At 35.0% G+C, this 27725-nt stretch overlaps 7 protein-coding genes and 1 long non-coding RNA gene across 11 annotated transcripts in view; 5 read left to right on the top strand and 3 right to left on the bottom strand.

Moving 5' to 3' along the window:
• LOC104783143 (putative carboxylesterase 8) overlaps window positions 1–4082 on the top strand; it is a 59866-nt gene extending 55784 nt beyond the window's left edge. Inside the window, exon 2 of the mRNA XM_010508245.2 lies at window positions 2839–4082. Within this exon, the coding sequence (XP_010506547.1) occupies window positions 2914–3900 (987 nt within the window). The 5' untranslated portion in view covers window positions 2839–2913 and the 3' untranslated portion in view covers window positions 3901–4082. The remainder of the gene's footprint in view (window positions 1–2838) is intronic.
• Window positions 4083–4556: 474 nt separating this feature from the next.
• Window positions 4557–5803, top strand: LOC104784427 (putative carboxylesterase 9). Its single transcript, XM_010509454.3, has one exon. It carries the CDS (start codon window positions 4649–4651, stop codon window positions 5621–5623), a length of 975 nt encoding a protein of 324 aa, XP_010507756.2. The 5' UTR covers window positions 4557–4648; the 3' UTR covers window positions 5624–5803.
• On the top strand, window positions 5781–9041 carry LOC104783142 (UTP:RNA uridylyltransferase 1). 2 transcript variants are annotated; one of them, XM_087512049.1, is made up of 7 exons: window positions 5781–6179; window positions 6227–7218; window positions 7405–7773; window positions 7867–8090; window positions 8179–8242; window positions 8324–8520; window positions 8609–9041. In XM_087512049.1, exons 2-7 carry the CDS (start codon window positions 6454–6456, stop codon window positions 8844–8846), a joined length of 1857 nt encoding a protein of 618 aa, XP_087368175.1. In that variant the 5' UTR covers window positions 5781–6179; window positions 6227–6453; the 3' UTR covers window positions 8847–9041. The 2 variants fall into 2 exon arrangements, with proteins under 2 accessions (XP_087368175.1, XP_010506546.1); XM_010508244.3 differs by having other exon boundaries at window positions 5814–7218.
• A 46-nt stretch (window positions 9042–9087) lies between these two features.
• On the top strand, window positions 9088–10306 carry LOC104783141 (glyoxylate/hydroxypyruvate reductase HPR3). Its single transcript, XM_010508243.2, is given in 3 exon segments — window positions 9088–9549; window positions 9629–10087; window positions 10089–10306. Coding segments are annotated over 3 exon segments (981 nt in total). The 3' UTR covers window positions 10149–10306.
• Window positions 10307–10519: 213 nt separating this feature from the next.
• Window positions 10520–11871, bottom strand: LOC147946396 (uncharacterized). The gene is made up of 2 exons (XR_015597393.1): window positions 11674–11871; window positions 10520–11268 (listed from the first exon to the last, which is right to left on the bottom strand). It is a non-coding gene; the product is annotated as an uncharacterized LOC147946396 (long non-coding RNA).
• A 351-nt stretch (window positions 11872–12222) lies between these two features.
• LOC104783140 (histone deacetylase complex subunit SAP18) lies at window positions 12223–14080 on the bottom strand. Its single transcript, XM_010508242.3, has 6 exons — window positions 13890–14080; window positions 13741–13773; window positions 13517–13627; window positions 13293–13388; window positions 12601–12675; window positions 12223–12502 (listed from the first exon to the last, which is right to left on the bottom strand). The coding sequence occupies exons 1-6, from the start codon at window positions 13995–13997 to the stop codon at window positions 12470–12472; spliced, it is 456 nt and encodes a 151-aa protein (XP_010506544.1). The 5' UTR covers window positions 13998–14080; the 3' UTR covers window positions 12223–12469.
• Window positions 14081–16423: 2343 nt separating this feature from the next.
• Window positions 16424–18793, top strand: LOC104783139 (agamous-like MADS-box protein AGL6). 2 transcript variants are annotated; one of them, XM_010508240.3, is made up of 8 exons: window positions 16424–16887; window positions 17338–17416; window positions 17563–17624; window positions 17754–17853; window positions 17952–17993; window positions 18073–18114; window positions 18212–18366; window positions 18462–18793. In XM_010508240.3, exons 1-8 carry the CDS (start codon window positions 16706–16708, stop codon window positions 18556–18558), a joined length of 759 nt encoding a protein of 252 aa, XP_010506542.2. In that variant the 5' UTR covers window positions 16424–16705; the 3' UTR covers window positions 18559–18793. The 2 variants fall into 2 exon arrangements, with proteins under 2 accessions (XP_010506542.2, XP_010506543.2); XM_010508241.3 differs by having other exon boundaries at window positions 16500–16887; window positions 18488–18793.
• Window positions 18794–20452: 1659 nt separating this feature from the next.
• On the bottom strand, window positions 20453–24123 carry LOC104783138 (MADS-box protein SOC1). Of its 2 annotated transcripts, none has more exons than XM_010508237.3 (8): window positions 23610–24123; window positions 22849–23061; window positions 21728–21809; window positions 21509–21570; window positions 21315–21414; window positions 21173–21214; window positions 21006–21047; window positions 20453–20788 (listed from the first exon to the last, which is right to left on the bottom strand). In XM_010508237.3, exons 2-8 carry the CDS (start codon window positions 23028–23030, stop codon window positions 20654–20656), a joined length of 645 nt encoding a protein of 214 aa, XP_010506539.1. In that variant the 5' UTR covers window positions 23031–23061; window positions 23610–24123; the 3' UTR covers window positions 20453–20653. The 2 variants fall into 2 exon arrangements, with proteins under 2 accessions (XP_010506539.1, XP_010506540.1); XM_010508238.3 differs by having other exon boundaries at window positions 23935–24123.
• Window positions 24124–27725: the final 3602 nt, after the last annotated feature.

The following is a 27725-nucleotide window of genomic DNA, read 5'->3' as shown; positions in this document are numbered from 1 at the left end:
TTTAGGGTTTAGACTTTAGATGGTATATAGATTCAATGTCTATGTTTTGAGTTCAAGTTGTATTGTCTAAGGTTCAAGGTGTAGGATTTAGGGGTTAAGGTTAAAAGTTTAGGTTTAGGTATGTGGATGATGTGTCTATATTTTTAATTCATGGTTTAGGATTTAGGGTTCAAGGTGTATGGTTTAGGGTTTAGGATTTAAGATTTAGGGTATAAGGTTTACGTTTTTGGGCTTATATGGATTTAGTGTCTATGTGGTGTTAGGATTTAATATTTAGGGTATAAACCCTAAACCCTAAACCCTAAACCCTAAACCCTAAACCCTAAACCCTAAACCCTAAACCCTAAACCCTAAAAGAAATCCTTCTAGCTGAAAAATAGTACAAAAACATTTAGTTAAAAGAAATCTATGTGGCTAATTTATCTTGGACAAATTTCTGCTCATGTAAAGAATGAGCAAGATATTATAAGATAAGTATCCATAACTACTAATCCACATGATTGATATTCAATGTTCTAAATAAATCAATGTTGTTAATTTTTATTTTGTTTATTAACCACTTATGAGTGTATATGTTTCTGGACCAACACAAAATATGAAGCAAGGAGCTCATGGTGTCTATGGATTTAATTGTGTGGATGTTGTATGATGATTCTTTGGTCTGTCTACATTGGTATCCACAAAAAAATATCCACATGATCACATCCATAGCCACCATTCAACTGCTATTCTTCAGCTTAATGTCTAGATATGCTTTGTAAATCCATGGAGACCTATCCACAGTTTTTCTATCCACTAAACTTTGTTTTTTTTTTAAAGTGAATAGTTTTGGTTTTAGGTTCAAGGGTTTATGTTCTAGGATTTAAAATTTAGAATTAAAGGGTTTTGTACTTATTTGGTCTATGTTGTGTTATGGATAATATGCTATGGATAAAGATCTAACCAAATTTATGTATGTATATTTTGTATGAATAAACACAAGTAACTATCTATTAACAATACTGCAATTGATTATCCACTTATAATTGAACAAATGTTCAATGACTGATGGATACTGTATAATCTAAAAATTCATAAAAAATATAGCAATATGTATCTTAAAATGTAGAAAATATATAATCATAACATATTTTATATAAATAAATAGAAAATTTGTTTTATGATAACAAATAAATATATTTTACTTTGTTAAAGTGTTAACAACAAAAAAGAAGAGAAAAAGAGAGAAAAGAAGGAGAGAAAGAGAGGTAAGTTGTTAGTAAGGGCAAAAATGTAAAAGGAAAGTGGACAAATAAGCAAAAAACTTGGGAAAGTATACCATGAGTGGAAAGTGGGTTTTTGTAACAATACTTTAGGAGAAAGTGGGTTTTCATGATATTTGCCCTTAACTATTTATAGCGTTAGCATGCATGAATACTCAGAAGTTTATGACGAATCACGAATACATAACATAATGTTGTCAAACCTATGGAAAAATCATTATAAATCAAGGTACAAAAATAATGAAATTTAGAGAACAATTAATATTCTTTTTTAAGTGCATCCAATGGTAATCCTTTTTCCACGGCGCAGCATTTAAGAGCAAATATATATTATTTCTTTGTACGTCCGTACGTGTTTCCATTTGTTTTTTTTTTACACTTACCATGTAACTAAAATAGAAGACAGAATTTATATAAGAACCCTATAGGGTTACAGAATTACATTTGTTCCACGATGCATGGATCGCTCCCAAGTTGTAGCTTTACAGTTGGATTTTGCTCTAGCTTTTGCTTGTTTTTTATTTATGGCTAAACAAAATAATGCAATAATAAAACTGCTTGTGTATCAGGAACCAGAGGCGCGCATAAACATATTTATTAAAATCATCATTCCTGCAAATATGTTTTCTTTTTTTCTTTCCTATAAGAGGTAGTAACAGCAGCAGATTTCTTAACAAAAGACCAACATAATTAAACTTTCTGAAATGAGTTTCTCCTTAACACCAGCTTCCTCGATCGAATTCAGGGTGTTTTGGAACCAACTGAAGAAGAGCGGCTGTTACAACAATGTCAATATAGCTGATTTGATCAAAGCAACTGACCTCTCGTTTTTTTTTTAAGCTTAGCACGAGGATGATAGTCCTCATCCTACAATTTGATAAACAGGAATTTGAGTTGCTTATAATAAGATTATATAGAGTTTGAAGATTCTTGATAAAAGGAGAGAGAACTTTACTTGTTACCATTCTTGAGAGTCTTTATTGTGTCACTTTGTAGTGCTCTGAATATTTTCATGGTATTGGACCATTGGTATTTCACAATTAGAGGTTATGATCTTTAGGAGACAGAATATACTTGTGCTAATTCAAAAATTAAAATGCATGCATCTCAAAAAATTTCGTGCCAATTACAGATTTAACCAAAACAATCAACCCGTCAACTGCCTATGATGGGCCGGCCTTACGAGTAATTTGTTCATATTGACAAAAAACAAAACACTTGAACTATGTAGTAGTCTATACTCTGTACATGGGATGGGCCAACCTAACAATTCATTTGATATGGGAAAGGAGTTATGATTTTTTTGTTAAATGCACATTAACTATTTTGGTCGATTGTTATGGTACATAATATAGTAGCCGTTATATTAGGTTTTTATAAACAACTAGTCTCAATCGTAATTACATTGTACACAGAGTAGTCTTAATCGAAAACACTAATAATAGAGAGAGAGATATATGCAAATTTTGCACGATTCTTTAGGCAAATCCAACTACAGCTTTGAATGAAAAATCCCAATCTTTAATGAAAACGTTGATTTTTCAACCTCTCATATACTTTAGTTCACCTAATTCATCTTTATAATCACACATTTCTCACCTCAAAAACAAAAAAAAAACATCTAACTCTCTCTATCTTTGAAGCATCATCCATGGAAGCTCCTCCACCTTCAAGTGATCCATACAAGTTCCTCAACATTACACTAAACTCAGATGGATCACTCACCAGACACCGTGAGTTCCCCAAATTGCCCCCAACGGAACAGTCCAAAGACATCCCACTAAACCAAACCAACAACACTTTTATCCGAATCTTCAAGCCCCGGAATATTCCGCCGGAGTCCAAACTCCCGATCATCGTTTACTACCACGGCGGCGGATTCCTCTTCTACAGCGCCGCCTCCGCTCCGTTCCATGAATCTTGCACCAAAATGGCTGATCGTCTTCAAACCATTATCCTCTCCGTCGAATACCGTTTATCACCTGAACACCGTCTTCCCGCGGCGTACGAAGACGCCGTCGAAGCAGTCTTATGGCTACGTGATCAAGCTCGTGGCGCAACCAACGGTGGTGATTGCGACACGTGGTTGAAAGACGGTGTGGATTTCTCGAAATGCTTTGTCATGGGTTCGAGCTCAGGAGGAAACATCGTCTACAACGTGGCGTTGCGTGTAGTGGATACGGATCTCTCTCCTGTTAAGATCCAAGGGCTGATAATGAACCAAGCTTTCTTCGGCGGTGTTGAGCCGTCGGATTCTGAGTCACGGCTTATAGACGATAAGATCTGTCCGTTACCAGCGACTCATCTGCTGTGGTCACTTTGTTTACCGGACGGTGTGGATCGTGACCACGTGTACAGCAATCCCGTTAAGAGCAGTGGGCCTCAGGAAAAGGATAAGATGGGACGTTTCCCGTCGACTCTCATTAACGGTTACGGTGGAGATCCGTTAGTGGATCGTCAGAGACACGTGGCGGATATGCTGAAGGCACGTGGAGTGCACGTGCAGACGAGGTTTGATGAAGATGGGTATCATGCTTGCGAGCTGTTTGATGGGAACAAAGCCAAGGCCTTATACGAAACCGTTGAGGCCTTTATCAAGAGTTGTTGTTCTTCAACTGGTCCATCTTCCAACATGTAGTAGTCCGATCTTTACGTTTTTTTTTTCCCGATGTTTTAACTCGAGGGGGTATAAGTGAGTGAAGTTCTAAATATTTCAAGTTATTATGTGTGGGGAAATTGAAAAATGTACTGCATGTTGTTATCGAAATTATGTATACCCGAGGCGAGAAATAATAATACTGGACGTATCTTCTCAGTTTACTAGTATATATTTGTGATCAATATATTGGTATGACGATCAGCAATCTACATATATTGTTTTGGAAATTGCATTAAGAACAATGTTAGATGTACTCATGCGTTGAAAAAAAAAAAGATGTACTCATGCAACTTTAAATTGTACAGAGATTAGATTGCCAGATTTTTGAAATTATACGTTTCTTAGCTATTTGAATTGATTATTTTCATGTATACAATGAAATGCTAATAGTTTCCATCTATTTTTTTAAGAAAAAAAGATATAATTTCCATCTAATTTAATTTAGTTTACTCATTCAAATACACAAGCAAATGTAGAACATTGATCCTCATTTAGACAAAATTCAAAACATTCTTGATTTTGGTCAAAAATTAATATAGTGCGTAAAATCATGACCACAAACAATCCGTGCATTCATCCTAATCACAGATTAAGCTCCATTAAACGTAGAAGAACACACACACAAAAAGAAAAGGAACATAAAAACATTAAGAGATTTTATCTTAATTAATCAAAGTTTCACCTCTAGTTAACCTCTTATTGATCACACAATTAAAAAACCAAAACCATGTCTCAGGAGTCTCGTCACGCATTTGATCCATACAAACACCTCAACATCACAATTAACCCCAACGGCTCATGCACCCGCCACTTCATCTGGCCGATAGTTAAACCCGACACGGATCCCTCACCTGGCAAGCTCGCCGCCTCCAAAGACGTCACCATTAACCAAGAAACCGGTGTAGCCATACGTATATTCCGACCAACCAATCTACCATCCAATGATAACGCAGTGGCTCGTCTCCCAATCATCCTCCATTTCCACGGCTCCGGTTGGGTCCTTTACCCGGCCGATTCCGCCGCGAATAACCGTGGTTGCTCTCAAATGGCCAGTGAGCTAACGGTGATCATTGTCTCCGTAAACTATCGTCTAGCTCCTGAGCATAGACTCCCAGCTCAATACGACGACGCACTAGACGCCCTTCTTTGGGTCAAACAACAAGCCGTTGACTCAGCCAACGGCGAGCCTTGGCTTAGAGACTACGCCGATTTCTCGAGATGCTACATCTGCGGTTCGAGCAACGGCGCCAACATCGCTTTCCAATTAGCACTCAGGTCATTAGACCGCGATTTAACACCGTTAAAAATCGACGGTTGCGTGTTCTACCAACCGCTTTTTGGCGGCAAAACGAGGACGAAGTCAGAGCTCAAGAACTTCGCCGATCCGGTAATGCCGGTTCCAGCTTTTGACGCCATGTGGGAACTATCTTTACCCGTAGGTGTCGATAGGGATCATAGGTACTGTAATCCAAAAGGTTACTTGCCGCAGAAGGAGAAAATTGGACGTCTTGGACGATGTTTGGTGATCGGTTACGGTGGAGACACGTCGTTGGATAGGCAACAAGATTTCTTGAATCTGTTGGTTACAGCTGGAGTTAGAGTCGAAGCAAGGTTTGACGACGCTGGTTTCCATGGCATTGAGCTAGTTGATCCACGACGAGCCGTCGCTCTCCTTAATATGATCAGAGATTTTATCAACTAAAAAAGTTTTCATCTAACCATTATTTTTATTTATACAAAATATGACCATTACAAGATCTTGGTTACACACTTACACTATGTTATTAGTTATACTTCTATCAATTGTGAAATTGAATACATTAAACATAAATAAATTGTAACAAAAAGACCGTAAATTTCATAATTACATGGAATTCATAAATATTAGTATTGTTCACTCATTCAATATTTCACAGATAAAAAAAATATTGATCATTTTTTTTTAAAAAAAAAGAAAAAATCCTAGACATATAATCTTGACCGTCCGATGTAGGATTTTTTTATTTATAATCCTGATTAATAAAAATAAACAGAGACGAGATCCGTTAAACCTTGGAAAGAGAGAGATCTGGGGGAGTGGTCATTGAGAAATTGAAAGGTCTCCGACTAGGGCAATAGTGATTTCAGTTTCGCCGTAAAAAGGTGTCTGACTCCATGGCGGACGGTGGTGGGGCTGACTCAGCAGCTCCTCCACCTTCGGACAACGTCGGAGATTTTATTCTATCACTTCTGCAACAGAAGAACACAAGACCTTCGCCGTTACAACAACAAGGAGGTCCTCAGCATCTCGATCCAGCCATTGCAGCCGTTGGTCCAACCGTGAATCCTTTTCCTCCTTCGAGTTGGCATTCTTCTTCTAACAACGGTCCCGGTGGTCATTCTTCTTGGCCACTCGCCTTCTCACCTCCTCCTAATCTTTCCCCTAATTTGTTAGGGTTTCCTCAATTTTCGCATAACCCTTTCCCTTCGAACCAATTCGATGGTAATCAAAGGCTATCTCCCGAAGATGCTTACAGATTAGGATTTCAGTCGATGATTCAGCAACACCAGCAGCAGCAGCTACCGCCACCACCGCCGCCGCAATCAGAGACTCGGCAGCTTGTTTTTGGTTCTTTCTCTGGAGATGCTACTCAAAGCCTTAATGGATTACGTAATGGGAACTTGATGTTTGATTCTAAGCACCACGAACAGCTTATGAGGAATCATCCCGCGGATCCAAACTTGTCTCATCATCGGAATCACGATCTCAATGAACTTAGAGGAGGTCACAGCGGAAGAGGTAACTGGGGTCCTATTGGGAACAACGTCAGGGGTTTCAAGTCTACTCCTCCTCCTCCTGGCTTTTCGAGTAACCAAAGAGGGTGGGATATGAATTTACTAAGTAAGGGTGATGATAGTTTCCAGAGGAATCATCATGATAAAGCAATGTGGGAGTTTAATGCTGAGGCTGATAGGTTAAGAGGATTATCTATTCAGAATGAGAGCAAGTTCAATCTTAGTCAACAGATAGATCATCCTGGACCACCTAAAGGTACAAGTCTACACTCTGTATCAACAGCTGATGCTGCAAATTCCTTTTCGATGTTGAACAAGGAAGCTCGTGGTGGAATTGAACGTAAAGAGGAAATGGGGCAGCTCAGTAAGGGGAAGAAGGAAGGTAATGGAAACTCTGGTCCTGGTGTTGACGAGGTTGACGATTTTGGAGAAGATATTGTTGAGTCTTTATTGCTTGAAGTTGATACCGATGATAAGGATGCCAAAGATGGGAAGAAGAATAGCAAGACTTCTCGAGACAAGGTACGTTTCAGTTATCGTGTAGGCTTGTCATATAGGATATAGCTAAAATCAACAGTTTTTATATACTACTAATGATTTGTTGGGAACACTTAGTGATGGTGTTTAGCTCGTGTAATCTATTCTTGAACTAGAAAGGACGCTTTTTTTGGGTTGGGAAGATCATTGAAATTGGGTTTTTGTTATCAGGAATCGAGGGTAGACAATCGGGGTCGGTGGCTGCTTTCCCAAAGGTTAAGAGAGAGAAAAATGTATATGGCATGTCGAAATGACATCCACAGGCATGATGCTCCTTTCATTGCAGTGTACAAGTCCCTGATTCCTGCAGAAGAAGAGCTGGAAAAGCAGAGACAACTAATGGCACAGCTAGAGAATCTGGTTGCCAAAGAATGGCCTCATGCAAAGTTGTATCTTTACGGGTCATGCGCTAACTCTTTTGGTTTTCCAAAGAGCGACATTGATGTTTGCCTTGCAATCGATGATGATGATATCAACAAATCTGACATGTTGTTAAAGCTGGCGGATATTTTGGAATCAGATAATCTCCAAAATGTGCAGGTAAAGTAAATGCTTTTACTTATGTAAAAAAAATGCACCTTTTTGGCTGTGAATCTGGTGCCTATATTTATGAAACATGTTTTTTTTTTGTAGGCACTAACAAGAGCTAGGGTTCCAATAGTAAAACTTATGGATCCGGTTACTGGGATATCTTGTGATATCTGCATAAACAATGTGTTGGCTGTTGTAAACACAAAGCTCCTGCGTGATTATTCACGGATAGATGTGCGTTTAAGGCAGTTGGCATTCATTGTGAAACATTGGGCAAAGTCGAGAAGGGTTAATGAAACTTATCAAGGAACACTTTCCAGCTACGCGTAAGTTTTCCACCATACATTTGAATGAAGTTGTTTCGATTACACACAAAACACACTTGCAGCTGATAACTTTCAATTACTTTTGCAGGTATGTTCTGATGTGTATCCATTTCTTGCAGCTGCGTAGGCCGCCAATTCTTCCTTGCTTACAGGTGTATAGAGTAACAATACCCTCTTTATGTAATGTAATGAATTGTCTTCTTTTTATTTAAACTATGTGTTACTTGGTGCAGGAAATGAAGCCTACATACTCAGTCCGGGTAGATAATATCCGGTGTTCATACTTTGATGATGTTGATAGACTGGAGAACTTTGGATCAAGTAACAGGGAGACCATAGCTGAGCTGGTTTGGGGATTCTTCAACTACTGGGCTTATGCTCACGACTATGCGAATACTGTTGTGTCAGTCCGCACCGGTTCCATACTTGGGTAAATTTTTTAGAAAAAGTAAATAGACTTACTGTCTGTAACATATGTGATGCAACAATCTAAGATGAAATGAATGTATGTGCTGCAGGAAGCGAGAGAAGGACTGGACGAGAAGGGTTGGGAACGATAGGCATTTGATATGCATAGAGGATCCGTTTGAGACGAGCCATGATCTGGGCAGGGTCGTGGACAAGTTCAGTATCAGAGTGTTGAGAGAAGAGTTCGAACGAGCTGCAGAGATTATGCATCAAGATCGTAACCCATGTGCCAAGCTTTTCGAACCATATCTTCCTGAAGATCATAATAATGGACAAGGCCACAACTAAAAAACAATGAATCGGATTCGTCTGGCTTGTATGTATATAATATTTTATGGGTTAGAAAGATCAACGCTCTGTTTTTTTTGGTTTTGTTGGTTTGATTTGGATTCTTTCTTGTGACCCAGCCCCAGAAAAAAAAGAATGTCTTTTTTGATTTTGAAGATTGTTTATATGATGGTGATGGATGGGTGGATTATAAAACTTGTCTTTGTATTTGTATTGTGTGACTATTACAAAATAATTTACGATGACGACGAGCTACATCACCCAGGTTCTGCCACGTGTCCTGATCGTTAAACGTCCCGCCGCCATGAGAGTGTTGGGCGATAGTTTCGTTGCCTCAACCAAGTTCGAGATTGTGAAAGCCTTCGAGTCTCCGCTCCCTCTTCCTGAGTTCTTGGCCGATCAGTCTCACCCCGTCTCCGCTATTATAGCTCCTGTACATGTTCCCGTCACAGCCGATCTGATTCGCCTCCTCCCGAATCTTCGCTTGGTTGTTACTACCAGTACCGGCGTTGACCACGTTGACCTAGTTGAGTGTCGTCGTCGAGACATCTCCGTCGCCAACGCTGGCTCTAGCTACTCGGAAGATGTCGCAGATACTGCCGTCGGTTTACTCATTGACGTTTTCCGGCGCATCTCCGCCGCTAATCGGTTCGTTAAGCAACGGTTGTGGCCACTCAAAGGGGACTATCCCCTCGGTTCCAAGGTTTTGATTAGTTTGTTATTCTCTAATTGATTAGTTTGTTAATTAGTTTGTTAATAATCTCTCTAATTTAACTTTGTAGTTGGGGAGAAAGCGAATCGGAATAGTGGGACTTGGAAGCATTGGTTCGATGGTAGCGACAAGGCTCGAGGCCTTTGGTTGCCAAATTTCATACAGCTCAAGAAACAGAAAACCATCTGTTCCGTATCATTATTACACGGACGTACAGGAGATGGCAGCTAACAGTGATGCACTCATAATCTGCTGTGAATTGACTGATAAGACATTGCATTTGATCAATAGAGATGTTTTTGCTGCTCTGGGTAAGCAAGGAGTGATCGTTAATGTCGCTCGTGGGGCTATAGTCGATGAGGATGAACTGGTGAGATGTTTGAGAGAAGGTGAGATTGGTGGAGCTGGTTTGGATGTTTTTGAAGATGAGCCTAATGTTCCTAAGGAGCTTTTTGAATTGGATAATGTTGTTTTGTCTCCACACTGTGCTTATACGTCTCTGGAAGGTCTTGAACAACTTGGGAATGTTTTTGGTCTGGAATATTGAAGCTTTCTTCTCTAATAAACCTCTTTTAACTCCTGTTCTTTGATCTTTACCAAAAAAAAACTCCTGTTCTTTGATGTGTCATTGTTGTCAAGGTGTAAAGATGAGAAAGTTGTCGTCAAGAGAAGTTGTTTTCAAGTTTCAACTAGCATTTTTGACTTTCACTATTGAAGTTTATAGCAATGTCAAAAACTGTTCTTTTGATTTCGGCAATTTTAATCGTATTTCTAGTGTTTTCGACTAGCGTACGGGTCGAGCTATTTTTCGACTAGTGTTTTACTTTTTGCGTGTATCTAGCACGATTTCTCTTTTGACAACCACCCATTTTGAGTGTTTCAACTAGCGATTTTCAGACTTTTTTTCTTTCATGTATTGCATTGTTTGGGTGTTTACACTTTTGGACTTGCGATTTGGATGTTTGTTTTTTTTTGTAGCTTTTGTAGTCTAGCATTTGTTTCTTTGGCTAAAGTTCGCGTTGGTCATTTTTGTCATTCATCTATATATCACGCGCATTTCATCTATACCATTCACATCCTAATTTATCTATGCCTATCCATTATCTATTTTTTTTCCCTAACATTCTTCTATACCACTCACACCCTATACCATCTATGCCCAACATTCATCTATATCATTCACACGCTATACATCTATACCTATACATTCATCTATGCCTATCCATTCATCTATTTTTTCCCTGACATTCATCTATACCATTCACACCCTAACATTCATCTATATCATTCACACCCTATTTATCTATGCTTATCCATTCATCTATTTTTTCCCGAACATTCGCCTATACCATTCACACCCTAACATTCAACTATATTATTCACACCCTATACATCCATCTATGTCTTTCATCTATATCATTCACATATACATTCATATATGCCTATCCATTTCATCTATTTTTTCCCTAACATTCATCTATACCATTCACACCCTAACATTCAGCTATATCATTCACACCCTATACATTCATCTATGCCTAACATTCATCCCACACACATCTTTATCAGGAAAGAAAGAGAAAAAAGAAAATACAAATGTTGCCACATGCACAATCTATCTCTAGTCAAAACTTCCAACAAAGTCTGGCAAAGCTTGATGGAAAAACGCCAAACAGTCCCAAGGCATCGTTCTCCGTCTTCAACAACCCTCTGCAAAATTTTAATTAACCAAAATCAATCTTCAATTCAATCGTTTTTTTTCCAACATGCATATCTTACATAAAAATCGTAAGCATTTTAAAAGTCAACATATCCTTTCTTCGTTTTTCATAAAAGATAATTTAACCTCATTTTTTTATGTTTTCTTAGACTGAAACATATATAAAAATATATCTAACTAAATAATTCAGTTTATGATCATATGGCTAAAATTAAGTTTATTGTCCACATCGTTTAAGTTATATATATGTACATACAAAATGGATTTAAAACAGAGACTTTTTAACTTTACGTTCAACTCCATACATACAAGATGATGAAAAGATGAAGAAGAACAGGTAAATCTAGCATTTAATGGTAAAAAAACTAGAGGAATTAGACCAGAGTAGTGTTTACCTTGTAAGAAGATGACGCTTTATGTTTGTTTCTCTCGGGTGATGAGATATATAGATAGTTTGAGTGAGGACTCCAAGTGGAAGAACAGAACTAAAGAGATAAAAACAGATTGTAGTACTAAAGAGATAAAATCAGATAGATAGTTTGAGTGAGGACTCCAGGTGGAAGAACAGAACTAAAGAGATAAAAACAGATCGTAGTACTCGACATTTGTAAAAATATGAACCCAAGTAAGAAGAGGATTGAGATTCAAACGGTAAAAAATGTTACCGTTCACAACGTTCATATTTTTCTGCTGATGTCAAATCAAACGGAACGTTGGAAACGATACGGGGAAGCGTAAACGCACTTCGAAGTCTATTTCATTCATTTTTATTTTGCTATTATTAAACAACTCTATTTTAAATGCATCCAGGATTTATTGCTTTATCATAAAATAGATCTATTGCTTTTATACTCTGTTCCATACTCTAGTGTCTAGTCTCTAGGTCTTCTTTTTTACTTCTCAGATGTATATACAAGTATTAGTATTACTAATAAAAATGTAAATTTCGGTTGAAATCCAAACCTTTTTTTTTAATATAAACCAGCTGTTTTTTTTCCATCTTTTTTTTTTTTTTGGTTCTTTAGGACAAGAAAAATCATTAACTAAAAGGATAGCATATTATACTAAACCATTAGACATCACAAACCAGATCCAAAAATACAAAAACATATATCTAAACGAAGTTTGAAATGGTACAACCATGAATGTGTTCTTCCCTCTAACTCCCACTTAACGAGATACAGAATCCTCCTAGTAAATTGCCACATCCAGATAATCTCCAATCTGCAGATAGATTGATCAATTGCTGTGTTATAATACTTTGTCAAAAATAGATTTTATACAATAAGGCTGTATACTAATATATACTCATCCACACTTACCTCAAACCTAAGTTCGGAAAGCGTTTTACTGTCATCTGGTTGTTTACGGTTTGGATAAGACATTGTCTGCCCAACCTGTATCAATTAACAAAAACAACCACACGATCAGTCTCTTCTCATGGGTTCTTCGAATACATATGTTAACTTCACACAGAACAAGTAAGTAGAGCCATAACGATTGAATCTGAAAGCACCCATTCAATCAAATATATGCATTCTGTAGTAACTGTGATGTGGGCTCTCATCGCAAGTTTCGAAACTCAATAAGCATGAGAAGATGAGTCGTCAATGCAAATAATCTTAACATGCTTAGTACAACTTTATGCATTCTGTAGTAACTATAGTAATGTGGTCTCTCATCGCAAGTTTCAAAACTCAATAAGCATGAGAAGATGAGTCGTCAATGCAAATAATCTTAACATGCTTAGTACAACTTTATGCATTCTGTAGTAACTATAGTAATGTGGTCTCTCATCTCAAGTTTCAAAACTCAATAAGCATGAGAAGAAGGAGTCGTCAATGCAAATGTGAAACATTCTTGATAAAAAAAAAACTCTGAATGATTTGTAGCTAAATGTGAAGACTAAGAGGTATGGCAGGAAAACACAGAAACTCTAGAATGCATCAAAGACCATATGTCTGTGTGTGTGTGAATATGTCTGATCAAGATTGTGAAGAAAAAGTAATCTAACCTCTTTGACAATAAAGCGACCATGCGAGTCAGGATAAACAAACGCAAAAGACAATCTTGCATTCCTTCTCCTAGCTGCTACAGACACTTCTTTCACCTGCAAAATGAAGTTTTTTTACTTTTATGAGAAACATCCCACCAAAAAAAACACATCTTTAAGCAAGCACTACAATTACTGTTCTCTTGAGCACCCAATCTAAATCTCAAAGGTACAAGACGACATACCAAATCAGTTAACTCGCGAAGAGTAGCATCTTTCCAAGTGTAGATTTGAACTTCATCCTTTGGTTCTTTGCCTCTCACAGCATAATCTTCCTGAGTATGATGACCACCACTCTGCAAATCAAACTCCCAATTAATTTCACTCTTAAATTCAGAATCGAACATTATTAGCTAATTTCTCGAGTGATTAAGAATCAGAAGAACACAAAAGAGTGGGCGAAACGAACCTTGGTGAAAACACGAAGAAGCAGGGGACATGTCTGCGATTCAAAGGTTAAAGATTACGAAATCAGTGAGTGCAGATTACAAAATAAAACCCTACCCCTAGAAGATGGAAGTTTCAACGATTCGCGAAAACGAAATCGAAAACACAAACCTTTTCGCGATCGACGGGTTCAGGTTTAGGGCGAGGAGGTTGGTTAACGCCTCTCGGAGGTGGCGGCAATGGTCTCCCTCCACCTTGTCTTCTCGCTGTTTCAGCCATCTCTCTCTCTCTTTCTCGAAGAATCTGAACGAAGAAGAAGAAGAAGAAGAAAGAGGTTTACCAATGGAAATTGCACAGAGATTAATTGGACTGCTTCTAGGCCCATAGTTATTTTACCCTAATGGGCCTTTTTGTACAAATATTTGGGCCTTACTCTTTTAAATATTACGTCGTCAATGGCCTTTTATATTATTACAAACAAATAATTTTTGCCTTTTTACGTCGTTAAAGCAATTAATCCCATATTCAATGCATAAGTGACTTCAACTAGGATCCCACTAAAAAAAGACCACATGCTGTTCTTTGCCTATTCCTTTTGTATCATTCTTTTTATAGTTAAATGGTAAAAGAAAATTAATAAGAAGAGAAAAAAAAAAATATATATATATATATATATATATGTATGAAAAAGAACAAAATAGGGTCATTGAACGTTTTGATGTGTCAAGAGGGTTTAACGTTTTTTTCAGACGATAAGGTGCAATGACCCTACACCTCACATGAAGCTGCAGTGCTCATTTCCAAAAAGAGTGTAATTTGAACAAAGAGAAATTGGTGAGGAAATTTAAGAAAAAGAGATGATAAAAAGGAAAGATTACTATAAACTGAAAAGTATGAAATTATGAAGACTACCCGATTCTTCTTTGCTTAGCTTTCCGTATTTGGCATGCCCCTAACCACCACCACCACCACTTGCTTCGCATCTTTGTAGATTAACAAATTAATATACAGTCACTGTGAACTACTGATACACATTTTTTTTACATGGCTTGTTTTTATAAAAAGGGAAAAATACTAAATAGTGTAGTACTATCTATCATTTTTGTCCACCATGTTCTATGAAACTCGTCCAAACATAAAAGGGGTTTATGTCATCAACTCTTACGACTTTTTCTTCTTTTATATTTCTTCGATTGGACACAACGAGAACGGTTTGGTCAGTGTCCGATCTACTTATTGATTTTTCTTTTCTTTGCTTGTATTTAGTCTGCTATTTTTTTACGTCTCCGCACTACTAGAGATTACAATTTGTTTATTGGTTGATTTATGCTTAGTATACATGTATCATCAATTTATGTGTTTGCTTAAGAGAGAGATTTACCATTTTTTTTTGTTGTTGTTCCATATATTATTGTGATAATTCTCTGTTTTTCTGGTAAAGTTATGTGTTGTTTCTCTAGCAAACGAGAATATATAACTAAACGTTGGTCAAATAATTACATTTAATTTACTACATTTACTAATCGAAGCACATGAAATATATTTTTATATTTTTTTATATGTATACATTGATTAAGTTTTTATAATTAATTTATTAGATTTTAATTATGAACCTCGGACAAAAACACGATACTAATATGGTAGCTAATATGTAAGAATGTGGAGGTGATGAGGTTTGATTTTTTTTTTTTTTGTAAGACCACAAAGACACTGACACGCCTACTGATTGATAAAAAACGTAAGGGCTACAATACAAAAGAGAGGATGCCTTAACATATGTATGATTTATGCATGTGATCATGATCTGATAATTCATTCCATTGAGCTTCTATGTCTCATTAGCCGAAAATTAACTTGAGGTTTTTAACTGAACTGGCGAAAAAACTAGTTGAGGTGTCAAGTGTCCATTCTCTAACTTACAAAGTTAAAAAATCTAATAATTACCGATGATTAACGTTGAAGAACAGAATATCGCAAGTGAAAACAACATTAATAACTTCATTAAAAAATACTATTTTCTGATATTATTAGTAATCAAACTGTACATATATACACCTCAATATGTAAGAACTGGATACATTTTTATATACATATTTAAATAGGAAAAATATTTCAATTTTCAAGGGTAAACCACGCTGGTTTTGTTTTATTTAAGGACAAATTTACCTTACATCTTACTAGTACTAATTTAGACCAGCTGTGCGAGAGAGCAATTCAAAAGCAATGATGAATTTTCTTCCACTTCTTTGACCAATTAAAAGTTCCAAAATCAGTAAAAACCAGTCATCATTAATTTCTCAGGTAATTTAACTTCGTCCGACTTTAGGTCAAGTACAATTTAACCAAAAACCTCTGAATCACGGTTATTCAAATTAAGATATACTGTAGTATTATTATATGAAATACGTATGTAATATAGATCAATGCTTCACCTCAATATATAACCGTTTTTTTTACAGCTACAAAAACCAACTTTATCTGAATATAGTGATCATTTTTAACAAAAAAGACAACAATTATAACAACAACAAAATACAATAAGAGCCATAACATTTGGAAAACAAATGAATTTTAGTTTGAATTTTGAAAATCGAGCTCTAGGAAAAAGCATTTCTGATGGTCCGACTGTTACAAGTTGATTTCCATTCTTAGGAATCTAGCTATAACGATGAAGACAGAGTTATCATTTTGTTCCATCAAATATTGACCCCATTTTTTTTCTCTAACAAAAAAAATATCTCATTTGTTGATATCACACTTAAGACGGCTAATAACTAATTTAAAAGGATATATTTAATTATTCACCATATTAAACTTTTGTCCAAAAAACAAAAATCACCATATTAACCTAACAATAGCAATATAAAAGAGTATGTAGAAACACATTATCGTGTACGACATTAATATTCCGTTGATTTATATACTTTTAAAAGTTACCAGTTCTTGAGAAGAAGAAGAAATCAAAATCAAGAAAAGGAGAGAGAAAGATGGGAAGGGGAAGAGTGGAAATGAAGAGGATAGAGAACACGATCAATAGACAAGTGACCTTCTCAAAAAGAAGAAACGGTTTGATGAAGAAAGCTTATGAGCTTTCTGTTCTCTGTGATGCCGAAGTTGCTCTCATCGTCTTCTCAAGCCGTGGAAAGCTCTACGAGTTTGGTAGTGTTGGGTATATTAAATATATCTCTTTCTATTCATCATAAAAGTTAGGCTTAATTTTTTTATGAAAATCGATTAAAGTGACTTCTTTTATTATTGGTTATATCGTACGATTCAAGAGTCGATTCATGTTTTTGACTCGTGGATATTCTTTACGGCTGTGTCTTTTATCCTTTGGAAATTAGGGTTCATCGTTATATCATCTCTCTCTCTCGGATCCTTTATCATAAGTTTATGGGTCCGTCCGTACGTTATAGTTTGTTGATTGAATGACTTTGATTCTTTAATTAATCTTAAAGATGTCAGATTGCAAATGGGTTTTCTTTTTTTCTTTTCTAAAAAACCAACCTAGGTTTTCCCTTGTAGACCAGAGTGCGTAAGATCTAGCTAGAGCTCTTGTCCTAAAACGAATCTTTATCAAGAACAATTATCTTTTTTTTTATATATAATGAATTTGTAGAATTGCAAGAACGATCCAACGGTATAATCGTTGTTACAACTGCTCTCTGGGAAATAATAAGCCTGAAGAGACTACACAGGCAAGTGTGTGTGAATTTGTGTCTATGTACTTTGATTTTCTCAATAAATGTTTATGATAATGATCTATCACTCTTCGTCAAATTCTCTCGTTTACTATATATATGCATTGTATTATATAATCGATTAATCTATATGGCCGGTGCAGAGTTGGAGTCAGGAGGTGACGAAGCTTAAATCCAAATACGACTCTCTTGTGCGCACTAATAGGTTTAGTCATAGTTTTCTAGTCCCTTGAAATCAAATCGTTATTATCTATCATCTTCTTTTATGTATGTATATAGTTGCAAATCTTATCTATATAGTTAAATGTGTGTGTGTTGATTGCTAATTATAAAGGAATTTGCTTGGAGAAGATCTTGGAGAAATGGGTGTGAAGGAACTGCAAGCGCTTGAGAGGCAGCTGGAAGCCGCTCTTACCGCTACTCGTCAGCGCAAGGTCGCATAATCTAGACTTGTTCTTGTTTCATTTCAAATCATATATATGTTTATTAAAAAAAGTCAGGTTGTCTAACCATTCAACTAACATTAATGCAGACACAAGTCATGATGGAAGAAATGGAAGATCTAAGGAAAAAGGCAAGCTATAAATATAATTGTTCCATACCAAATTGATAAACATATTTGCATATCAATTGATCTATTTTTGAAATGGCAGGAGAGGCAACTAGGAGACATAAACAAACAACTCAAGATTAAGGTTTGATTCTAGATCACCAAATACTAATTAATTTATGCAACTATATATGTATATGGGATCATCCTTTTTGTATAATTGTGACTTGGTTTTTTAATAGTTTGAGAGCGAAGGCCATGCTTTCAAAACGTTTCAAGACTTATGGGCAAACTCAGCTGCATCAGTGGGCGGTGTTACAAACAATTCCGAATTTCCGGCTGTGTCTTCTCATCCAAATTCAGTGGATTGCAACACCGAACCCTTTTTACAAATAGGGTAACAATTTGATCAGTTTTTGTTTTGGAAGTTAAATGGACTAGAAATTAGATTAGGTCGTAATAAAGACAAGTTTTTGGTATATATTGGATTAGGTTTCAACAACATTACTACGTGCCAGGTGAAGGGTCTTCGGTAACAAAGAGCAATGTGCCAGGTGAGACCAATTTCGTCCAAGGTTGGGTTCTTTGACTCTTAGTTGACTAGACCATGCTTCCACCCAGGCCACCACGATCAGGCCAATTTCAGCTCTGCAGTCGTTTTTTTTCCCCAATTATATTTTCATAAAAAAAAAAAACTCTAGATTGTTTCATTTAATTTCCCAGCTCGTTTGAATCTATTTGCATGTATGGAGTTTTTTTTTTTCATTTATCCTCTTATTCTCTCCCTTGATCTAAAACATTCCAAATGAACTGAACTTTAATAACTTTCAGCATCTATATATTACAAATGATAACGTATAAATTAAATTTGAACAAATAAATTAAATTTTTACGTAAATAATTTTACTTCCGAAAAAAACAATTAGCGTTTTTCTTTTTCTTTTTAGTTGACAAAAAAATAAAATTAACTGATATCTAAAGTAAAAAAAAAAAAACGAACGAATAAGAAAATGTAACGTAGTCTCCTTGGAAAAGGCGCAATGATGTTATAGTAGGATCCACATTTGCTGTTACTTGATTTGACTTTCAGAAAGAGAGCTCTTCTTGTTTTTGGCAAACCTTAACAGTGTTTTACGACTGTGTTCCAAAAAAGTCTTCGTGTTTAGTCTTTTGTTTGGTTTTATTACCAAATCTTAAAAGCTTTTTAATAATCCCCAATTTTTTACCACCGTTTAAATGGGCTGTTATCACAAAGTAGGCCTTTTAAAAAGTGGGCCCTTAAAGAAATAAATTAATGGGCCCTTATATATATTAAAGCCATGCTATATATATCATCTATTGCCTAAACGATAATCATTGAAATCGTGTTTTTTGTTTTTTTTTTTTGATAGGTTCTAGAAAAACCTACTAGAAATTTCGGGTTTACACATTCATTACACCCAAATCTTATCAGTCGCAAACTGGAGATTGATGTTCCGAAATTAGAAATCATATATACCAGTACTAGACTACTACTGCTTAGATGATAAACATAATATATAGCTTGAATACTTGGGAAATGCTCTGAAAGCGATACGGAAGTTATGTAGTTTGATTTGGCCAATAAAATAATCGTTTCTGATATTTATTTGTCACATATTCATTTGATTTAGGTCGTATACTTTAATTTTTGTCTTAGATCGATCGATTATGGGACTTTAGAGCAGTGTGAGCTTCTTTACAAAGCATTTTAATTTGTTTACTCTATGAGGCTGGCTGGTATGAGCAATCGACTTCTTTGTCCGCGAAGCTTATAACTTAAATTAGGTGGTTATATATTATATCTACCATATTTTGTAAATGAAATACGTTGTGGCATATCCAATGTTAGCAAATAAACGAGAAAGATTACTTTGGAGAAAATTACTTTTAAAAGTTTTAATCGGATACATGATCAATGAGATACATATAATTAATATACAATTTAGGGACTCAGGACAGGTGTTTAAAGATGGTTATAAGAGTCCCATTCCATCTGAGCTATGAGCCGCTGAGAACTTTAAATATTGAGTTTTAATCTATCGCTCATCGATTCTGGTGGAATCAGAATATGCTTATAGAAAATGAACTAAGATCCAAAAGTCACCGACCTTGATTAGAATCTCACACGATCTTAAAAAGGAAGAAGCTAAAACTGTACTTTTCTCGTTGTGAATTATCATTAGTTTTTTTTGGTTCTTTTTTTGCTTTTGACTTTTACCGGTTTGAGATCTTCTAGTCTCAACTTGAGAGCTCTCTAGTTTCGGTCAATGTCAATCTGTTGTGGAACACCTTGACTTGAGTACTTATATATTTGAACAAGTTGTGTATTTCACTTCACCACGTTTCATAACTTGCAACCAGTAAGGTGTATATATTATAGAAATATTCCTGATGATTCCGAAGGTTAAATTGATACATAAAAGCAAACATAACCAAACTTAGATTCTTGATCGAGAGGCAAGTGCAATTAAAAACATGTATAGATACACATAACACAAGCAGTTCAGTTTTGGCAGAACATCATTAGAGAAGAGACTGAGAGAGAGTGAGAGAGAAATAAGACAACAAGCGGAGCAGCTTTAGAGTTTTGTTACTTGTCCTTATACACTCTCGGTAGTACTGCTAAACCTGTTTTTAGTTACCTTTGTTGTAGAGTGGATCGATCACTTTCTTGAAGAGCAAGGTAACCCAATGAACAATTGCGTCTCTACTTCAGAACTTGGACTGCTCTCTTCATCATGGCCTCTTCCACTTTCTTGATTCTTATTCGACCAAACTTCATTCTCATGAGATCCCCACTGCAATAAAAATTATTATTACACACAAAATTAATAGATGCAAACAAGATAGAACAATATTTAGACCGAAAAGGTCATGGTGATTGAAAGATAACAAATAAGAACTAGTAAGGACTCTACTAGGCTAATAACCCTAAAAAAGAAGAGAAATTTCTTCTTTAAAAAAGAAACACATTTGCAACCCTAACATGAGAAGACTAATACGAATATATTATACCTTTTGAGAGAGCTTCTCGTTTTCTGCAGCTAGAGCTTTCTCCTGCAAAAGTTTTTTTTTTTATTCCAGTTGTTAAAACAAGCACAAGAGTTTAATTTTTAGTTGGAATATTCCACCATTTACATATATGCATATACATATCTATACGCCCATAAAAACCACTTTACCTTTTGCTTGAGATGCTCAATTTGTTCCTTAAACACTTGAGTCTAATACAGATAATAAGTAAGTTAGAATTATAAGTGGTTATATACAAGATAATTCGAAAAATAATATGTGGAGATAAATATATAATAATTATATACATACCTTTCTTGCTCGAATACATTTGACACTTTTCTCAAGCTGTTGCTCAATCTGTTGCAGCTCCTCGATTGAGCATGATCCTATGCCTTCTCCCAAGAGTTTACTGATAACAAAGAAAATAACACTTACATGGTCAAACTCTTAATCCATGATATATACAAATATGAGTAATGTGCTAGTATGTATATATCACAAACCGTTTAGAAGCTTCGAGTTGTTCAATTTTCTTCATCATGTTTGCTGCTTCATATTTCAAATGCTGTTGGTTATATCACAAAAATGTTATTGCATGTAAATATATCATAATAAAATATTTGACTTGATCCTGTGACCTATGTACATATTGTGTCAGTTTTGATATATATTAAAAAATATTAGCAAGAATTGATAGGCAAGACTATAATTAAAGAGTTAACCTGCATATTTTCTTCAGAAACCGGTTTGCTGCTGACTCGATCCTTAGTATGCCTCAGATAACGTTCTATGGTATCTTGCATACTACATCATCAGAGATTAAATTAGTACAATGTAAGAAAGCAACCCTCTCAAAACTTGTTATTAAAAAAAAAAAAAAAAAAAAAAAAAAAAAAAAAAAAAAAAAAATCTTAATCGAAGTAATCTTGAAGACATAACTTTGGAAGTCATAAATTGATTAGTCTTGTACTATTTTGGTTGTTTTTTTTATTCCCCCAATTTTAGAAAACCAAAAAAACATGTGACCTCTTCTTATTAACTTTATATTTAGTAGGTTCGAGAGAAAGAAGTACTTTCCCAAATGGACAAATTGTCTGAACATCTGATCAAAAGCTGGCTTTTTCCATTTACAGAAGTAATGATTCATCAAAAGCATATTTGGTTTCCCTTCTACCAAACAGTACAAGATTAACTTCTTTCTCATGTTGAAAGATTCAACATTTTGGTTCTGGCTTGAGTTTCTATGTCAAAATCAGGAACAAAAATATGCAGACCGATTAAGCTACATTAGGAAATAGGAATGAGCATGAAATGAAGCATGAATGATCTATGATTTATCTACAGGAATAAATGATGAAACTATTTCCTAACCGTCACTTAGAGAAACCAGTTATGCTTAAAGTAACCAGATTGTGAAACATAGATCTAAACCCAAGAAGAGAAATTAAATTAAGACAATACTCAAGGAGTTGTATGTTCATGTGTGCAGCATGATGAAAATTGCTTTCCAGAGAGTTCTTTGGCACAATTTATTTATAACTTTTTATGATAACATCATAAAACTATATGAGAAAGAGAGAGAGAAACATCATCTCAGACGATTAAACAAGATGATGTACTAGTGAAAAAAACAAACAAATAAGAGTATGTACTTGATACTACTTTAATAATAGCCCTAATATTGTAGAAACCAAGAAACTCATTTAACACCCTCCTAACGTCAATTATATGTGATTCCACAAATAGCCAATAAATCCTTATATAAACAAGGAAAATAAAAAGAATCAGATCAAAATAGAAAGATTAATAGGAAAAAAAAAAAAAAAAGAAGAAGGAACGTTACTTGGAGCTGGCGAATTCATAAAGCTTTCCTTTGGGAGAGAAGATGATTAGAGAGACTTCAGCATCACAAAGCACTGAGAGCTCAAAGGCTTTCTTCAACAAACCATTCCTTCGTTTAGAGAAAGTCACTTGTCTGCTTGTTGCATTCTCTATTCGCTTCATCTGAGTTTTTCCCCTCACCATCTCTTATCACACTTCTCGTTTAGCAATTTCCCTTTCACATTTAATATAACAAAAAAAAAAGATTAATTCCATTAAAAACAAATTGCAATAAACAGGAAATCAATGGTGCAACCACCTCAATAACAAGATTAGCCATACACACACACACATATATATATAAAGAACCCATATCATATATGTGAATCAAAACGAGTAGGTTAAAAAACAAAAGAAGATGGAGGTGATCGAAATAGGACTTTTTGTTTTCTGGTGAGAGGAAGAGGGGGACTGACGAAGTCAACGAGGGATGAAGATTATTTTAAGTACCCAAAAAGCAAAACAATCTAAAGTAGCACTAGTTTGATCTACAAGTCTTGTGACATGGATTGCTTCAAAAATAAAATGAAATTAAGATGGAAACTTTTCATTTATTTTGGTTTAATTTGAAAGATGCAACTTCTTTTCATGAGATTCAGGAGAAAGAAAACAAAACATCAAATCGAACAAAAAATGAAACCAAACCCATCTAAGGTTTTAGATCCATAAAGATAAATGGAAAGAGTCAAAAGGCCAATAAAAGAAAGGACGAAGAGATCGTACCGATTGGCTAAAAGGGTTTTATAAAAAACCTAACCAGGAAGGAACCTTTGTTGGGGGATATCAAGAGAAGAGGCACACGATTGTATATGGCCAGAGAGAGAGAGATATAGGAGACAAAATTCAAAAAGCATTAATGGAGGGCGATGGAGAGGGGAGGAAGAAGGAAGAAGATGATCTCTCTAGCTCAAACTTGATTCTCTGCTAAAGGAAGGACCTTTTTATGGAAGTAGCAAAAGAAGTAGCTTTCCTCGTTTCATCTATTTGTGTGTGTAATAAAAGAAACAAACAAAAGACAAAAAATTATTAGAAAATAAAAAAAACTCACAACACTCTCTCTGCTTTCTCCTTAAAAAAGATCCTCTTCTCGTTGTAGTTATGGTAATGGTGTTGTAGAATTATCATTTTCCTTTTTTATATATATTTTTATTTCTTTGCAGAAAGAATTAAAAAATATTAAAATAAATAGAGAGAGAGAAAAGTAGGAGCAAAATAGAGTCATATGTGTCGCAAATATGATGGACGCTTGAAACCTCATCCTTTACTTATTTTGGAAAAAAGCCTTATGAAAGACCAAAAATAGCATATTTTTGATACATATGGACATATTTCCATACACATCTCTTTCCCTCCATAAATATCTATCTAGTTGTAGATGGAGTTGGCTGTCAAAATTATTCTTATTATTATATGATTTCTTTTATCATTTTGTTAATGTAATAAAAAATCTTTGGATTTAAATGTGGACACAAATACTCTCTCGTACCTATATGCCCCACTTGTTATCGTTACGAAAATGAGGATAACCATAAGATCTAATTTAACTGGTAAAGTAATATTTGATTTGTATATTGCTGGTCAAATATATGATAAACGGATATGTTAGTGGAAAAGATTTATCTAGCACATTTTTTTTTGTTAACTATATAATTTCAAGTCTCTTTAGTCGATAGTCTCTTTGTTATAATATGTAATCAGCTTTTAATATTACTTTTGGCGCACAAATCGTTAATTATACTTTCCAAATACTATCAAATCCCCAATTACTTAAATTGCCACCAATCAATATATATGGAGTTGAGTAGCGACGTGTCTAAAGAGGCAAATTTTGGTCCCTCGGATTATAATTTTCTATACAGAATAAAGAAAACGTAACTTGGAAATCCAATAATAGTTCAGCTTATCGAACGTCTTGTCTACCCTAGTGCCTAGTGGCACCAAAAATAATCCTTTTTTGGAGATGAAATGGTTAATCGAAGTATAATGATCTTTACCTATATAGGGAGGACCACGCAAACTACTTACTTATTTCGAAAAAAATAAGCATCCTCTCTCTGGTGACTTTATATATTAAATATCACCGACAGGTCTGAAAATATTTGTGGATACACACATTTTTTTGAGTGAATCGTTGTATACTTGTATCTATATCTATCTTTATTATTTGTGTTCTTATAAGTTTACACATGTGTAACCCGGTTTGGTTATGTATCTCTTTCAAAACCTATTCAGATTTATAGCAGCATTATCGTTTTCTTGTTTTCGTTTTTTGTTAACATTATCGTTACTAGTAAATACGGACACTTCTAATTGGTCTAGATAAATCTAGAAACAATCGTATCTGCACTGACTGAACCACCTATTCATTATTTTTTCAAGGGTTCGTCCTAAAATTAAAAAGATTGTGCAAGCTAGTAATATGTCTCACCAAACGTGAGATAGATAGGACCGGGACTATATATGCTTCAATTTTTTTCATCGGCGTTTTCAGTTCCATTTTAAACCACTACAAATATGTTAAATGGTTAAAAAAAACATCCATCTTTTCACATGTCATGCAAAACAAATTAATTAGTATGAGATATGTATTGTTTATAGTTTAGACAAAAAAAATTGAAACATTAATTGCTAAAATTTGGTATGCGTTTAGTCACAAGTTTCTTGGGTGCTATTAAAAACCATGTAATAATGAAATGAAACCTTGCATTTATAAGATGTATATATACTTCCAAAATGGTACTGATACGGATATGTGAGTGTAAATTTACCACTCGTGAGTTATCAGTTCATGTCGTTTTAGAAAATCTTGGTATTAAATCAAATTTCAGAATGAACAATTTGTTGGTAAAGTTACTAAAATTATTTTTTAGAGATTGACGGACAAGAATTAGAGAAATATACTAAAGGGGGGAAAGAAAAAAAAGAGCGTACAATATTAGAAATACATCAACATCGTCCGTACAGTCACGTACAAAGGCTAGCCAATGATAATTCGAAAACACACCTCTTACTTTTTCTCATCAATCGAAAAATCCCAAAGACAATAATAATATATTATTGTTTTATTAATTCTATAAGATAAATCGTGCTCCACACTTTGGTCCTCTCATGGGACCCCAAAAAAAATATCGCATATATCTCCAAAATAATTTTAAAAAATTGACTACAAACAATATTTTAGCAACTATATGGACCTACTTTTCTTACCTCTTTTAACCTCTTTGCTTCCTCTTTTAGGTTAAATCTATTTCTTCGCTCCTTTGTTTTCATTTTCCTTATCTGTATATTCACTTCTTTTAGGTGTTTAGATTTTTATGATATTAATAGAACAAAATATATCATCAAAATAGTGTTGTAACCTACAAATTTTGAAACAGTGTCACTTGTCTACACATATATAATGATAACGTATCGTTATAGTATCATTACTTCTAATCCTTATCATTTTCTTATAGTGGATCGTTATTTTATCACTATTTTTGAATATACATGTTATTAATTTTTTTTTGTTAATTATAAAATCACGTTTCTAATTTGTGAACGCCCCTACGAAAAGGACAGATTCCTTTGTTGTCCATAAAACCTACTTCTTTGTTTTCTACTGTTTTTTTTTATAACAAATTTTGTGATTTTGTTGTTTGGTTTCTTAGGTTTGGTGGAGGTTTGATACTCATTAATAGTCTGTGAAAGATGCCCTTTGATTGATTTCCCATGCAATTTTCTGTGCACTAGTTTCACGCATCAGTAGTTTGGTTTCCATTTTCCATTCCTCTTGATCTTTAATTTAATCAGTAGTATCCTAAAAGCGTTTTTCTCGTCTTCCATAAATTTGTTTCCATGCGATAAGGGTCATAAGGGTAGCTGAAAAAAAATCACTTTGAAACAGGCTTAGCCAATAGAGCACTTAATGTATAGACATAGTTAGGTACAAATATGCAGAAGAGGAACAAAAAAAAACGTGTAAGCCATTTTTCTTAAAACATGGAGATGTAGTAATCATCATTGACGAAAACTATATTGTTGACAATGGTTGAACCAAATGTAAAAATTCTTCAAAACAACTCTATAATAATACCGGTACAGTGGTGTTTGTGAATCTTAAGCATGGTAGTTGATAATGATTTTTAAGTTATAACAGAATTATACTTATATAATTTTTTATCATAAGTGATGAATTATACTACTACGGCTACTATCATAAGTTCATAACTAAAAAGATGAAAGCTTTTTTATCCACCGAACGAAAACAAATTACGAGATAGACAAAAAAAAATCATTATTAGTTGGTTAACTTTCTTGTAGACGCGTGATTTGGGGGGAATTATATGTCAATAGCCTCTCTATACACATTTGCACATGTATTAATTAATTACCATTTTTTCTTTGGAATCCACTTACTGTATATCTCTATCTGTCTATTAATAATCAAGCCTCATTCATCAAAGCATATAAATATACAAGTCCGTATATATATGGTTTGTTTTATAATAGTACTACTTTAGTTTAAGTAAGTAAAGTACATGATTAAGGAATTGTGATTAAAATTTAAAGTGTCGGATAAAGAGGGTTAAGGAAATGAAGTTAATTGGAGAGTGTGAAGGAGAGAGATTAGATATGGGCATATGGCCATTGGGGGGAGAGAGTTGAGAGAGTTGGCACTTCCCACTTCCCAGTTGAGATACCGACACATGTCGGGCACATGGGTCCTGTAATAAGAAGAGGAGAGGAGAGATTCACGTCCTCCGTGCAGGGGACCACAGAGAGCGTGCTGTTCACCGCCCTATGCTCTCTTCTCATCCGACGGTCTTTGTTTCATCTTCAGATTTTCTCGCTCGTGGG

Source organism: Camelina sativa, chromosome 4, assembly GCF_030686135.1.
Source record: "Camelina sativa cultivar CO46 ecotype springtype chromosome 4, ASM3068613v1".
Lineage (NCBI taxonomy): Eukaryota > Viridiplantae > Streptophyta > Magnoliopsida > Brassicales > Brassicaceae > Camelina > Camelina sativa.
The sequence above is the reverse complement of the archived record's forward strand: the minus strand, read 5'-3'. Positions and strand labels throughout refer to the sequence as shown.

Coding starts and splice junctions, on each gene's coding strand:
- LOC104784427 (XM_010509454.3), top strand. CDS start 4,649: ATGTCTCAGGAGTCTCGTCACGCATTTGATCCATACAAACACCTCAAC.
- LOC104783142 (XM_010508244.3), top strand. CDS start 6,076: ATGGCGGACGGTGGTGGGGCTGACTCAGCAGCTCCTCCACCTTCGGAC. Junction 8,091..8,178: donor GGAACACTTTCCAGCTACGC/GTAAGTTTTCCA, acceptor TTACTTTTGCAG/GTATGTTCTGATGTGTATCC. Junction 8,521..8,608: donor CGCACCGGTTCCATACTTGG/GTAAATTTTTTA, acceptor TATGTGCTGCAG/GAAGCGAGAGAAGGACTGGA.
- LOC104783140 (XM_010508242.3), bottom strand. CDS start 13,997: ATGGCTGAAACAGCGAGAAGACAAGGTGGAGGGAGACCATTGCCGCCA. Junction 13,389..13,516: donor TTCGCGAGTTAACTGATTTG/GTATGTCGTCTT, acceptor TTCATTTTGCAG/GTGAAAGAAGTGTCTGTAGC. Junction 12,676..13,292: donor GTCGCTTTATTGTCAAAGAG/GTTAGATTACTT, acceptor TAATTGATACAG/GTTGGGCAGACAATGTCTTA.
- LOC104783139 (XM_010508240.3), top strand. CDS start 16,706: ATGGGAAGGGGAAGAGTGGAAATGAAGAGGATAGAGAACACGATCAAT. Junction 17,417..17,562: donor AGCCTGAAGAGACTACACAG/GCAAGTGTGTGT, acceptor TGGCCGGTGCAG/AGTTGGAGTCAGGAGGTGAC. Junction 17,625..17,753: donor TCTCTTGTGCGCACTAATAG/GTTTAGTCATAG, acceptor CTAATTATAAAG/GAATTTGCTTGGAGAAGATC.
- LOC104783138 (XM_010508237.3), bottom strand. CDS start 23,030: ATGGTGAGGGGAAAAACTCAGATGAAGCGAATAGAGAATGCAACAAGC. Junction 21,215..21,314: donor AATGTATTCGAGCAAGAAAG/GTATGTATATAA, acceptor TATCTGTATTAG/ACTCAAGTGTTTAAGGAACA. Junction 20,789..21,005: donor ACGAGAAGCTCTCTCAAAAG/GTATAATATATT, acceptor TTTTTATTGCAG/TGGGGATCTCATGAGAATGA.